The 13,161-nt window shown below is 47.8% G+C and overlaps 2 protein-coding genes across 5 annotated transcripts in view; both read left to right on the top strand.

Moving 5' to 3' along the window:
• The window catches only part of RIC3 (RIC3 acetylcholine receptor chaperone), a 53,067-nt gene that overhangs the window by 31,282 nt on the left and 8,624 nt on the right, over nt 1–13,161 (top strand). For 2 of the 4 annotated variants that reach the window (XM_065592149.1, XM_065592152.1), the window contains exons 5-6: nt 9,390–9,538; nt 10,705–12,488. In XM_065592149.1, coding sequence (XP_065448221.1) covers nt 9,390–9,538; nt 10,705–11,198 — 643 coding nt within the window. In that variant the 3' untranslated portion in view covers nt 11,199–12,488. The remainder of the gene's footprint in view (nt 1–9,389; nt 9,539–10,704; nt 12,489–13,161) is intronic. The other 2 variants (XM_065592150.1, XM_065592153.1) reach the window with 2 other exon arrangements.
• Nucleotides 2,528–4,689, top strand: LOC135983009 (uncharacterized). Its single transcript, XM_065592154.1, has 2 exons — nt 2,528–3,154; nt 4,149–4,689. Exons 1-2 carry the CDS (start codon nt 2,605–2,607, stop codon nt 4,622–4,624), a joined length of 1,026 nt encoding a protein of 341 aa, XP_065448226.1. The 5' UTR covers nt 2,528–2,604; the 3' UTR covers nt 4,625–4,689.

Here is a 13,161-nt window from a genome sequence, read left to right as displayed (position 1 = left end):
GAAAGAGTGTACCCATTGTTCTCTAAAATGTGTCTTTTTTAACCACCTCTCCCTTCTCCTCCACTAGCTGCAAATGTTTCTCCTTCACAGAGGCTAGCGAAGATTAGAAGGAGAAAACGGCGGACTCGGGATGATATGTTCTCAGAGCTCCAGATGTCCTCCCACGCTGACAGAGCACAGCAGAATGCGTGGAGGCAGTCAATGTCAGAGTGCAAAAAAGCACAATATGAACGAGAGGAGAGGTGGCGGGCTGAATCGCGGGATGAACAGAGCAAGTGGTGGGCTGAAGATGATAGGTGGTGTCAGCTTGCAGACAGAAGGCAAGAGTCGATGCTCCGGCTGCTGGAACATCAAACTGATATGCTCCAGCGTATGGTTGAGCTGCAGGAAAGGCAGCAGGAGCAGAGACTGCCACAGTTTGGGAATCCCATTGCAGCAAAGCCATCCACTATGGCCTGCATGTTTCCCAGAGTCACTACCCTTGATATCAGCAGGTCTTTGATTGCCCTGGCAGCTTGGATCACAGCAGCCCACACAGTAGATTTGCCCACTCCAAATTGATTCCCGACTGACCGGTAGCTGTCTGGCGTTGCAAGCTTCCACAGGGCTATCGCCACTCGCTTCTCAACTGTGAGGGCTACTCTCATCTTGGTATTCTGGCGCTTCGGGGCAGGGGAAAGCAAGTCACAAAGTTCCATGAAAGTGCCCTTACGCATGCGAAAGTTTTGCAGCCACTGGGAATCGTCCCAGACCTGCAACACGATGTGGTCCCACCAGTCTGTGCTTGTTTCCCGGGCCCAGAATCGGCGTTCCACGGCATGAACCTGCCCCAGTAACACCATGATTTGCACATTGCTGGGGCCTGTGCCTTGTGAGAGGTCTATGTCCATGTCAATTTCCTCATCACTCTCGTCGCCGCGCTGCAATCGCCTCCTTGGCTGGTCCTGGTTTTGCTTTGGCATGTCCTGGCTCTGCATATACTCCAGGACAATGCGCGTGGTGTTCATAGTGCTCATAATTGCCGCGGTGATCTGAGCGGGCTCCATGATCCCAGTGCTATGGCATCTGGTCTGAGAAAAGGCGTGAAACTAGTATCTGACGGACGGAGGGAGGGAGGGGCAAGTGATGACATCGTGTACAGGTATAGGGAATTAAAATCAAGAAAGGTGGCTGTGCATCAGGGAGAAACACAAACAACTGTCACACAGAATGGTCCCCCCAAAGATTGAACTCAAAACTCTGGGTTTAGCAGGCTGTTGATTTCACGGAGGGAGGAGGAAGCAAATGAATACAGAACAAATCTATTTTTTACATCTTAAGCAGGCAGACGACGGTGCAGCATGACTGATAGCCCTCGGCATCTTCTGGGTGCTTGGCAGAAAATACTGGGCGCTTGGCAGAAAATAGCATACTATGACTGATAGCCATCATCGTCATTGGGAAGGCAGTACGACGACGACGGATACCAGTCGTAATATACCATCTTCTACCAAAAGGCAAGGGGCTGCTGCTGTGTAGCAATGCAGCCCCATGTCTGCCAGCTCCATGTCTGCCAGCACCCAGATCGCCGATGAAGGCTACCAGTCATACTGCAGCATCTACTGCCAAAAGGCAATTAGCTGCTGCTGTGTAGCAATGCAGTACCACGTCTGCCGGCACCCAGATGACATATGGTGACGGTGAACTGAGCTCAGCTGAGTGGGCTCCATGCTTGGCGTGGTATGTTGTCTGCAAAGGTAACCCAGGTAAAAAGGCGTGAATCGATTGTCTGCTGTTGCTCTGACGGAGGGGGAGGGGCCTGACGACATGTACCCAGAACCCCCCGCGACACTGTTTTGCATCATTCAGGCATTGGGATCTCAACCCAGAATTCCAATGGGCGGCGGAGACTGCGGAAACTGTGGGATAGCTACCCATAGTGCAACGCTCCGGAAGTCGACGCTAGCCTCGGTACTGTCGATGCGGTCCGCCGACTTAATGAACTTAAAGCACTTTATGTGGGGACACACACAATCAGCTATATACAACCGATTTCTATAAAACCGGCTTCTATAAATTCGATCTAATTTCGTAGTGTAGACATACCCGAATGGAGGTTGTTCGTAACTCTGAAATGTTTACTATCAGAGGGGGTAGCCATGTTAGTCTGGATCTGTAAAAAGTGACAAAGAGTCCTGTGGCACCTTAGGCCTGGTCTACACTAGGCGTTTATGTCGAAGTTAGCGCCGTTACATCGAATTAACCCTGCACCCGTCCACACCGCGAAGCTATTTAGTTCGACATAGAGGTCTCTTAAATTCGACTTCTGTACTCCTCCCCGACGAGGGGAGTAGCGCTAAATTCGACATGGCCATGTCGAATTAGGCTAGGTGTGGATGGAAATCGACGCTAATAGCTCCGGGAGCTATCCCAGAGTGCACCACTCTGTTGACGCTCTGAACAGCAGTCCGAGCTCGGATGCTCTGACCAGCCACACAGGAAAAGCCCCGGGAAAATTTGAATTCCTTTTCCTTTCTGGGCAGTTTGAATCTCATTTCCTGTCTGGACATCGTGGCGAGCTCAGCAGCACTGGCAACGATGCAGAGCTCTCCAGCATAGGTGACCATGCAATCTCAGAATAGAAAGAGGGCCCCAGCATGGATTGATCGGGAAGTCTTGGATCTGATCGCTGTGTGGGGCGATGAGTCCGTGCTTTCCGAGCTACGATCCAAAAGACGGAATGCAAAGATTTACGAGAAGATCTCTAAAGACATGTCAGAGAGAGGATACAGCCGGGATGCAACGCAGTGCCGCGTGAAAATCAAGGAGCTGAGACAAGGCTACCAGAAGACCAAAGAGGCAAACGGACGCTCCGGATCCCATCCCCAGACATCCCGTTTCTACGAGGCACTGCATTCCATCCTAGGTGCGGCCGCCACCACTACCCCACCACTGACCGTGGACTCTGAGGATGGGATATTGTCCACGGCCGGTTCCTCGGACATGTTAGCGGACGGGGAAGATGAGGAAGGAGATGAGGAGGATGAGGCAGTCGACAGCGCTTACAACGCTGATTTCCCCGACAGCCAGGATCTCTTCATCACCCTTACAGAGATCCCCTACCAACCGTCCCCAGCCGTTAACCCGGACACAGAATCTGGGGAAGGATCAGCCAGTAAGTGTTTTAAACATCTAAACATTTATTTTTAACAGAACAGGAATATTAAGAATAACAACAATGGGTTTCTCATGATTAGTTTGCCCTAGGCGCTTAACCTTTCAGTCCTGGGCAGTGCAACTACTGAAAAAAAATCTAACAATGTCCGGTTTAGCATGATTGTTCTGCCCAAGCCGCTCTACTGTTTAGTCCCTGCCAGTGCAGCTACAGTAAAATGCGGTCTATATGTCCGGGGATAGAGCAGAAATCCTCCTGGGACATCTCGAGGAAGCTCTCCTGGAGGTAATTGGAAAGCCGTTGCATCAGGTTCCTGGGGAGAGCGGCCTTATTGGGTCCTCCGTAGTATGAAACGTTTCCGCACCACGAGACAATCAAGTACTCAGGGATCATTGCCCTGCAGAGCAGGGCGGCATACGGCCCTGGTCTTTGGAGGCTTTCTCGAAGCATTCTTTCTTTCTCACTGTCTGAGATCCTCATCAGGGTGATGTCGCTCATGGTGACCTGCTTTGAATTAGGTAGGGGAATGTTAGTGTTGGGACTGCTTGCCCGTTCCTTTACAGAACTGTAACCGCTGGTTTGCAGCCACGCGGTGGAGGCGGGAGAGGGGCAGCATACAGGGATCTTTCCCGGGGACAGCCGCGAGGGGGTGGGACAGGGGCAGAGTTCCTGCTTGCCGGATTGCTGGCAGCAGGGACTGGCATTGCTTTCAATGCGAAAGGAGGCCAGTGCTACTATTAAAGTTTTAAGCTGCCACAAGTCTACGGCTTACCATGTCTGCCTGCTACACAAATTCCGGTGTGCTGCCCTGCTTCTCAGATCTGCAGTGCAAGACCCCAGGCACTGAATGCAAAGGCCGAGAATTCGACCTTGTCCTGAGTGCGCATGTGATAGGTGCTGTGCATGGTCTTGTTCACAGAGAAAGACTATGTTCTTTGTTCACAACTACATTTATCTTTCTGAGGAATTCACTCCCTTTTTCCCATTCCCACAGCCACATCTGCGACTGTCTCACAACCTAGCCTGGCATCACACTCCCAGAGGCTAGCGCAGATTAGGCGTAGGAAGAAGAGGACACGGGAGGACATGTTCTCGGAACTTATGGGCTGCTCCCGAGCCCAGGCAGCACAGCAGACCCAGTGGCGGGAGAACTTGTCCCAAATGCACCAAGCACACATGGAACGGGAGGAGAGGTGGCGGCAGGAAGACCAGCAGGCGACTCAAACGCTGCTTGGACTAATGAGGGAGCAAACGGACACGCTCCGGCGCCTTGTGGATGTTCTGCAGGAACGGAGGCAGGAGGACAGAGCCCCGCTGCAGTCTATCTGTAACCGCCCTCCCCCGCCACCAAGTCCCATACCCCCCTCACCCAAAGTGCAAAGAAGGAGGGGCGGCAGAGTCCATGCAAACTCTCACTCCACCCCTGCAGACAGCTCTAGTAGTAGAAGGCTCTCATTCCCCAAAATTTGACAAGTTCTTTCCTTCCCACCTCACACAAGCCCCTGTCCAAGTTTCACCTCCCAGTTTCATGTGTAGTTGCTAATAAAAAATACGTTTCTCTTAATTACTGTTTCCATCATGTTCTTTTGGGGAAGGGGGGAAAGGGGGTTGGTAATTGGACAGGACAGTCACCTTTAGCAGGGTACATAGGCGGGGGCAGGTCAAGCAGCAGGGCACATACACAGTGCAGTCACTAGTTACCCTGGTCAGTCTGGGAGGTGGTTTTCATGTTCTGTGGTGGGGGGTGGGTTGCTCTGTGACTTTGTGGCGGGGGAGGGCAGTTACAGATCTTATGCGGCGGTCCTTATCCTGGATCACAGAGCCACGCAGCAGGGGATCTGTAACCGTCCTCCCCCTGCCACAAAGTCACATAGCCCCCCCATACACACAGTCACGATCAGGAGGGGTGACAGGCTCCGTTGAAACAACCAGTCCACCACAGCGGAGTCTGTCAATCCTGGAGTTTAGAAGCGTCATTTGCGTCACTACACTACACCCGCTCCCCACCACAGTCTCCGTCCCAGGTTTAAAACATTCCCGCGAAAACAGTAATAAAGAAAACGGTGTTCATTAACAAAGTAGAAGTGATTTTATTTCTAAACGTGTGTTGGAAGGGGGTGAAGGGGGTATGTAACTGGAGAGGATAGTCAACATTAACTGGGTAAAGAAACGGGGGCAGGTTCAGCTTCTCTGTACACAAACTTAAAAGTCACAGGTTACCCTGCTCACTCAGGAACCTAGCTTTCAAAGCCTCCCGGATGCACAGCGCGTCCCGCTGGGCTCTTCTAATCACCCGGCTGTCTGGCTGGGCGTAATCAGAAGCCAGGCTATTTGCCTCAACCTCCCAACCAGCCATAAAGGTCTCCCCCTTGCTCTCACAGAGATTGTGGAGCACACAGCAAGCTGCTATAACAATGGGGATATTGGTTTCGCTGAGATCACAGCGAGTCAGTAAGCTTCTCCATCTCCCCTTGAGACGGCCAAAAGCACACTCCACCACCATTCTGCACTTGCTCAGCCGGTAGTTGAAGAGTTCTTTTTCACTGTCCAGGGCACCAGTATAGGGCTTCATGAGCCAGGGCATCAGCGGGTAGGCTGGGTCCCCGAGGATGACTATAGGCATCTCCACATCCCCAAGAGTTATTTTGTGGTCCGGGAAGTAAGTACCTTCCTGCAGCCGTCTAAACAGACCAGAGTTCCTGAAAACACGAGCGTCATGAACCTTGCCCGGCCATCCGACGTAGATGTTCGTAAAATGTCCCCTGTGGTCCACCAGTGCTTGCAGCACCATGGAAAAGTAGCCCTTTCTGTTAATGTACTGGCTGGCCTGGTGCTCCGGTGCCAGGATAGGGATGTGAGTTCCATCTATGGCCCCACCGCAGTTTGGGAATCCCATCGCTGCAAAGCCATCTATGATCGCCTCCACGTTTCCCAGGGTCACTACCTTTGACAGCAGTACATCAACGATTGCCTTGGCTACTTGCATCACAACAACCCCCACGGTAGATTTGCCCACGCCAAAGTGGTTCGCGACTGATCGGTAGCTGTCTGGCGTTGCAAGCTTCCAGAGGGCTATGGCCACTCGCTTCTGGACAGTCAGGGCTGCTCGCATCCGAGTGTCATTGCGCTTCAGGGCAGGGGACAGCAACTCACAAAGTTCAAGGAAAGTTCCCTTCCGCATGCGAAAGTTTCGCAGCCACTGGGATTCATCCCAGACCTGCAGCACTATGCGGTCCCACCACTCAGTGCTTGTTTCCCGGGCCCAGAATCGCCGTTCCACAACATCCACATGACCCATTGCCACCGTGATGTCCTCGGCGCTGGGTCCCCTGCTTTCTGACAGGTCTGTGCTACTCTCAGACTTCAGGCCCTCACCGCGGTGCCGTAGCCTCCTCGCCTGACTTATCTGCATCTGCCTCTGGGAAAGGTGGATGATAAGCTGCGAGGCGTTGAAAACGGCCACACTGCAGCGATGGTCGCAGCGGGCTCCATGCTCGCAGTGCTGTGGCGTCCGCGCTGTCACTGTCTAGAAAAGTGCGCGAACTGATTTCCCGCCGGCGCTTTCAGGGAGGGAGGGCGGGAGTGATGGACGGATGACGACAGTTACCCAAAAGCACCCTCGACACATTTTTTTACCCAGAAGGCATTGGCAGCTCCACCCAGAATTGCAATGGGCAGCGGGGACTGCGGGAACTGTGGGATAGCTGCCCACAGTGCACCGCTTCCAATGTCGACGCTTTCCCCGTTAGTGTGGACTCACAAAGTCGAATTACTGTCCTTAGAGTGGACACACACGTTCAAATTTGCAATATCGATTCCAAAAATTCGATTTAAGTAAAATCGAACTACTCTCGTAGTGTAGACATACCCTTATAGACTAACAGACATATTGGAGCATAAGTTTTCATGGGTAATACCCACTTTGTCAGATGGATGCCATGAAATGTTTGAAACTCTGAACAAAACCCTATGGTTGTTCTTTCATACGTTTACTACTAAACATTGACTTAACACAGCTTTGAAACTTTACTATGCAGAAGAAAAAGGATGCTTTTAACCATCTTAATTTAAATGAAACAAGTACAGAAACAGTTTCCTTACCTGGTCAAATCGTTTTTTAAAAAACTTTCCCTTTATTTTTTAGTAGTTGACATTTAACACATCACTGTACTGTATTTGCTTTTTTGGGGGGGTGTCTCTGCTGCTGCCTGCTTGCATAGTCCCGGTTCCAAATGAGGTGTGTAGTTGCCTGGTCCGTTCATAACTCTGATGTTCGTAACTGACGTTCTACTGCAGGGGTAGGCAACCTATGGCATGGGTGCTGAAGGCGGCACGCGAGCTGATTTTCAGTGGCACTCACACTGCCTGGGTCCTGGCCACCCGTCCGGGGGGCTCTGCATTTTAATTTAATTTTAAATAAAGCTTCTTAAACATTTTAAAAACCTTATTTACTTTACACACAACTATAGTTTAGTTATATATTATAGACTTATAGAAAGAGACCTTCTAAAAACGTTAAAATGTATGACTGGCAGGCGAAACCTTAAATTGGAGTGAATAAATGAAGACTCGGCACAACACCTCTGAAAGGTTGCCAACCCCTGTTCTACTGCATAGCAAATAAAATCATAACACATATTCTACAGCCTAAACTCAACTCACACAATGCCCTCTTCGCGAATAAGGTACTGCTTTCTCCCTCCCCCCCCCCCCAAACTCTTTCTCACAGCGTTTTTCAGTCAGGATAGCTGAGCGCCTTCTTTCATGAAGCCAAGTCCTGTGGCAACTTGTTTCACCTTGATGAAGAACAAGCAGGTGTTCATTTGCACCTCAGATATACTTCCAAAAGTTCATTGTCTTTGCTCCAACACAGGATAAACCCTGTTTCCCCCCCACAAATCTAACATTTTGCTCAGACTGTAAATGGGCGTCCATTGTGAACCATTCAGTACTCAATTTCCTCACTGCCTAACAGGAGGGTGAGGCTCACCTTTGGGTGACTTTCCTTAACTCTCAGACCTAGATAACATATCTTTGGCGAACTAGAATGTAGATCCCAGACCCAGAGGATCCCTGTACCCTTATGCACCCTAGCTGGGACAAAGAAGTTCCTGAGTTACAGTCATACAGTTTAAATTCAAAGTACTTCAAATGAAATCAAGGGGCTTACTCTGGATTTACACCTGTGTAACTGAGAACAGCATCTGCCCACGACCCCTAACCACTCTGACAGTTTTACCAGATGCACAATTCTAATTTCTCACTGCTTTTGTGCTAGCATAACTCCATTGACTACAGTGGAATGATTCCTGATTTACATCAGCGTAAATGATAGCAGAAGCAGGCCAATCATTTTAAAATCACAGCTGTGCTGTATGCTTATCTGTTTTTAGAAAGACAGTAACTAGAATAGTTTGCTCAGACCAAGTGCTTCTCTGTTCATGGCATTTAATCAGCATGGGAGAAACTGACGACAGAAACAACGAATCAATTGGTTTTAACCAATGGGTGGAAATAGGAAAAGCCTGCTGCCTGAATATTTTTTCCCCCTGACCAGACTGAGATTACTGTACAATGAGCAGTTATAGCAAAGAGCTTGTATTCACTGGATAATAAAATATATCAATAAATGCTGTGAAATGATATGCCTGTAGAGACTATACTTTTGACTTAATCCTAAAATAACCTCATTTCTCTCACCCCCATTCAAATCCAGATGCCCCCGTTAAGGTTAAACTCAAAAACACCCTAATTTTTCATCTCTCCTTCCTGCCCCATGGAGCTATCCCGCCTTTGCTGTTTGATGATGACATTATGTTGCTGGTCAACTGATTTAATGACGGCTGCCAGGCTGCAAATAAAATACTTCAACTTGCCAATGAGAATCCAGTATTGTCAAAGCAACAATTAAGGAGCTGCTTGAGCAGCTGCCCACAGTCAGTGAGGAGTTTTCATGGGGTGCTACACACACTGTGTCATATGTTGTTTAAAATTTCGTGTAGATCCTGAATGAAGCAACATGACAGGACGTGCATTTTCCTGTCGTTTCTCAACCCAGGATCTGCCAAGTCCCATGCTGCATTCTCCACCAACCAAGCAGCTTCATAACTGTAGTTTGTGTATGGCGTTCTCCTAGCCCTCCTGCTTGTTGTGACCATCCTATTGTACACAAATATTAAATATTGAGAATATTGCCATCCAGACTCCTTCAGGGTTGGTGTTTGATGTTTTCTAGCAGGGCCCAAAATGTTACAACAGACCAGGAAAAGAGATTACTCCAGCAGCTCCGAGAGATCACTAGGGTCATGAAGGAAGGTAAACTCATAGATGGCATCTCCCCAGAGAAGGAAGCTGAAGAAGCTCCTTATATGGAGGATTGGGAAGGTAAATGCAGGCTTTTATTTCTTCTTTACTGTCATCTGAACAAAGTAGTTTTGCCAGAACTGGAATATTTCCCCCCAGATGCAAACAGACTCCTGCACAATTGCCTCATTTCTTTTCAGAAAGGTGGCCTCCAAGACTTTTCAATTATATTAATGAGCAAATGGATTTTGAACTATCCAGCATCTCACATTGCCTGGATAACAGTATCTGTTGCCAGAATTGGCAGATGAGCTTGAGTACACGCCATTTGCTACTTTGTCTTGGCTGACAGAGATTTATTTTTGTGCTTTTCTTAATTTGGCCAGGTTTTATTTTCTTCAGCATAATACCACAGAAATAAGAACCAATATATTTTGCCTTATTTACTTATTGGTTTTGTTTCTTTGCTTGCTCTAATATTGTAAAGATAATTGGAGACGTTAACTCCAGGAGTTCTGTCTTTCTAACATTCTGCTTTTTAAACTCATTTTGATTTCTCATTGCTGTAAGTGTTGTATGGTTGTGTTTTAAAAACATCCTGACGGTGTTGTTAACTTGTTGAATTTTAAAGGCTCCCCCACCCGTAGACTTAATTTATTGCCTTTTAGGAAGCTTTCAGAATCGTTCAAAACATAAATGGTAGCCTCAAGCTCTGCTTTCTTAGTCTAGTTCTTCATGCATTTTTAAAAAATGAAATAAAAGCATTCAGTTTCATCTAGTTACCCAGCTTTGTAGAGGACGTTGTTTAATTCTATATCTGAGGTCTTCAAAACATGTCTTAGAGAGGCACTGAGGTATTCAGAAATGTATTTACTTAAAGAGCTATTGTCAGATTTTCAAAATATCGTCACCCAGCAGCTCCCATCGCTCTCACTCTAGCCCCAGTGGTGGGTGTGGAGTGCTTTTGAAAATCTGTTGAAAATGGGAGTTTTGCCATTGACTTCAAAGGGGCCAGGATTTCACCCCATCCCCTACAAGTTTGGGATGGTATTAATTTGAATTAGCTGTACTTTAGGGAGCCTCAGCAGAGTAAAAACTAAGTGTTGCTCTCATAAGACTTTAACATTCTTATGATAAACTCTAAATTCATTGAACAAATTTGTCAGCATGGTTTTTGTATCAGGATGGTCTATTCCTTTTAAAATTGGATTTAATATTTTAAGGTGCATGTCACTTTTGTTCCTAAGGTTATCCAGAAGAGACCTATCCTGTCTATGATCATTCTGATTGCTTCAAGCATAGACAGGACACAATCCTTGTGGATTACCCTGATCTGAACGAGCCCTCTGCTGAAGAGATAGCTGAAAGAATGGAGGTTATGGAAGATGAGGATTATTTGTGTAGTGAAACTTTACTGTCTGATCTCACTACAGAGTGCGAAAGCCGTGATATGGGACAGAAAAAGGACCAGCAGATCAGCTTCAGTGACCAAGGTGGTATCCTCCATCACAGCCATAACTTTGAGAAGTGCTACTGTTGCCACTATGACAAGGATGATCCTGCTGTCATAGCAGAGAATGCTGGGTTCCATGCTGACAGCTGCAGTGAGGCTGAAGACACAGCCAAAGATGATCTCTTCATGGATTCTGACAACGAAAATGCAGGACTGAAAAGCCAAAAAGCCAATGATCCAGATGCAGTAGGCACACTGAGAAAGCGAAACACAAAGGGACTTGAGTAAAGGGGACCACCATGTGTGGCTATAGCAAGATTCCTCAAACTCTCAGACCTGCACTCTTTGTTCTTGACCCACATTTATCTTCTCCGTTTCCAGCTCTTGGCACTATTTCCAGTCCCTTGGCCATGATCGCACCGCCACCACCATCTGAATTGGAAGCTAATGGCCCTCTTTAAATTACTCCATTATTACATCCAGCACTTGCTTGCTAGAGGCTGTTATGAACGGGAACAGAAGATATCCACTATTCCAATATCCACACTCTGTATTTACTTAATCCTGTGTGATTACTGCCTCTGAATAACCACCTCTTCCTCTGAAATGTTAGCTGCACTGTAGTGTCCTGCCTTGCCAGTATTAGGAATGGACTTCCTGCCCCAACTGTCCAGAGCCTACCTGCTGACTTTGACAGCTATCAGTTATGAACACAAGACCATTTGCATCAGATTATTTAGGAAGATGTAGAGGACAGTGTTAAGTTTTATAGCTTCTCTTTTGCTCTGAAGCAGATGGTAATTATCTCCTAGCCTAACCGGCAAGGAGATCTGCAGGGACAACATGAATGACCAACTCCTTTTTCAACCACATGGCTGTCACAGTAATTAATTAATATATACACCACAACAGGATATGCATTCCTTGACCACTGGGGCACTCTTGGCCAAGTGCCTGCATGCACTTAAGAAATGAAACAGTGTCTCAGGGCTGCATATGCTCACATGGCTGATTGCCTTTATCATGTGGTGTCTTAATTTAAACCCCTCACAAAGTGTACACTAAGGTTTACATTGTACATTATTTACGATAGCTTCCTACTGGGAAAATAGTCCATAGAGGAACAAGAAGGGAAAAATCATAGCGAAAACATTGTAAACTCTTTTCTTCTTCTAGTTGGAATATATTTATTTTTAAATGCATTCATTGTAAAGTGTTGTGGACTCTTTAGGACCCCATCTTGCTCCATCTATGCCTTGAATAGCTTGATTACTTTCTGAGTATGTGTCCCAGCAAGATTTAGCATGGACCTCACTCAACAGAGAGACTGAAGGGAAGGTGGCTTTTACCCCCACCATAACTTGGAGCTGGCTAAGGGTTGCTTAACTTACCTCCTGCTAGCCCCCGTTCAGCTGGGTGGGGATTGCTAGCGCACAAGGTACGCCAGTCATCCCACGCCTGGCCCCTGCGCAGCCCCAAGCCAATCCCCTATGCCAGAAGTGGTTCGCATAGCACCAGTCACTTGGAACATGTGGACGCCCCCTTCACCAATGGAGCAGCTTTGTACTGCTACTGAAGGTTTGTTTGTTTTCCTCACCTCTATTTAATGAAGTGTTAAGCTGGAGCAGTAATGGCAGGTGATTACCAGACCAGAAGTTGTTTCATGCGTCCTGCCCAATAATACTGTCATGTGCTTGCAAACAAATGCTCTAAGGAGCTGCTTGGTCTCTTGTTTGCCTACATACAACCCAGCTGCTGAAAAGGGCACTGTTCTCAGTGGCAAGACATTATGCCACTTCATTTAGGAAATATGCTCCCGCCCTTTACAAGCGGCATTTCTTCTCCATGTAGCTCCAGCATCAGTGCTTGTAAAATACTTTATTCACTGTAATAACATTGTGTGAGAAGCAAATACTCCAGGGGAGGGAATGGCAGTCGGGGGGACTGTGGACACTTCTGGCTGTTAACAGAAGTCTTCATATATTACTCCTGGGGGAATTCTGCGCCAGTGGATGAGTGCATATGTCTTGTGCCATGCTTTTTTTCCTTCCACCGAAAATAACGCCTGCTGGAAAGTTGCTGCAGTTCCACCTTTTGCCCACCAAGGGGCCCTGTGGCACTAGAGCAGAGCAGCCACTCCCAGCCAACCCCAGCTACCGTAGGGAAGAGAATGACCCTGCCTTCTTCCCAGTGCCAGTCAGGAGACAGGGCCTCAGACAGCATAGGGCTGCTGGGGGAATCACAGACATGG

The sequence above is a fragment of the Chrysemys picta genome, chromosome 4, assembly GCF_011386835.1.
Source record: "Chrysemys picta bellii isolate R12L10 chromosome 4, ASM1138683v2, whole genome shotgun sequence".
In the NCBI taxonomy this organism is placed as follows: Eukaryota; Metazoa; Chordata; order Testudines; family Emydidae; genus Chrysemys; species Chrysemys picta.
Note: the sequence above shows the minus strand (reverse complement) of the source record. Positions and strands in the feature narration are given on the sequence as shown.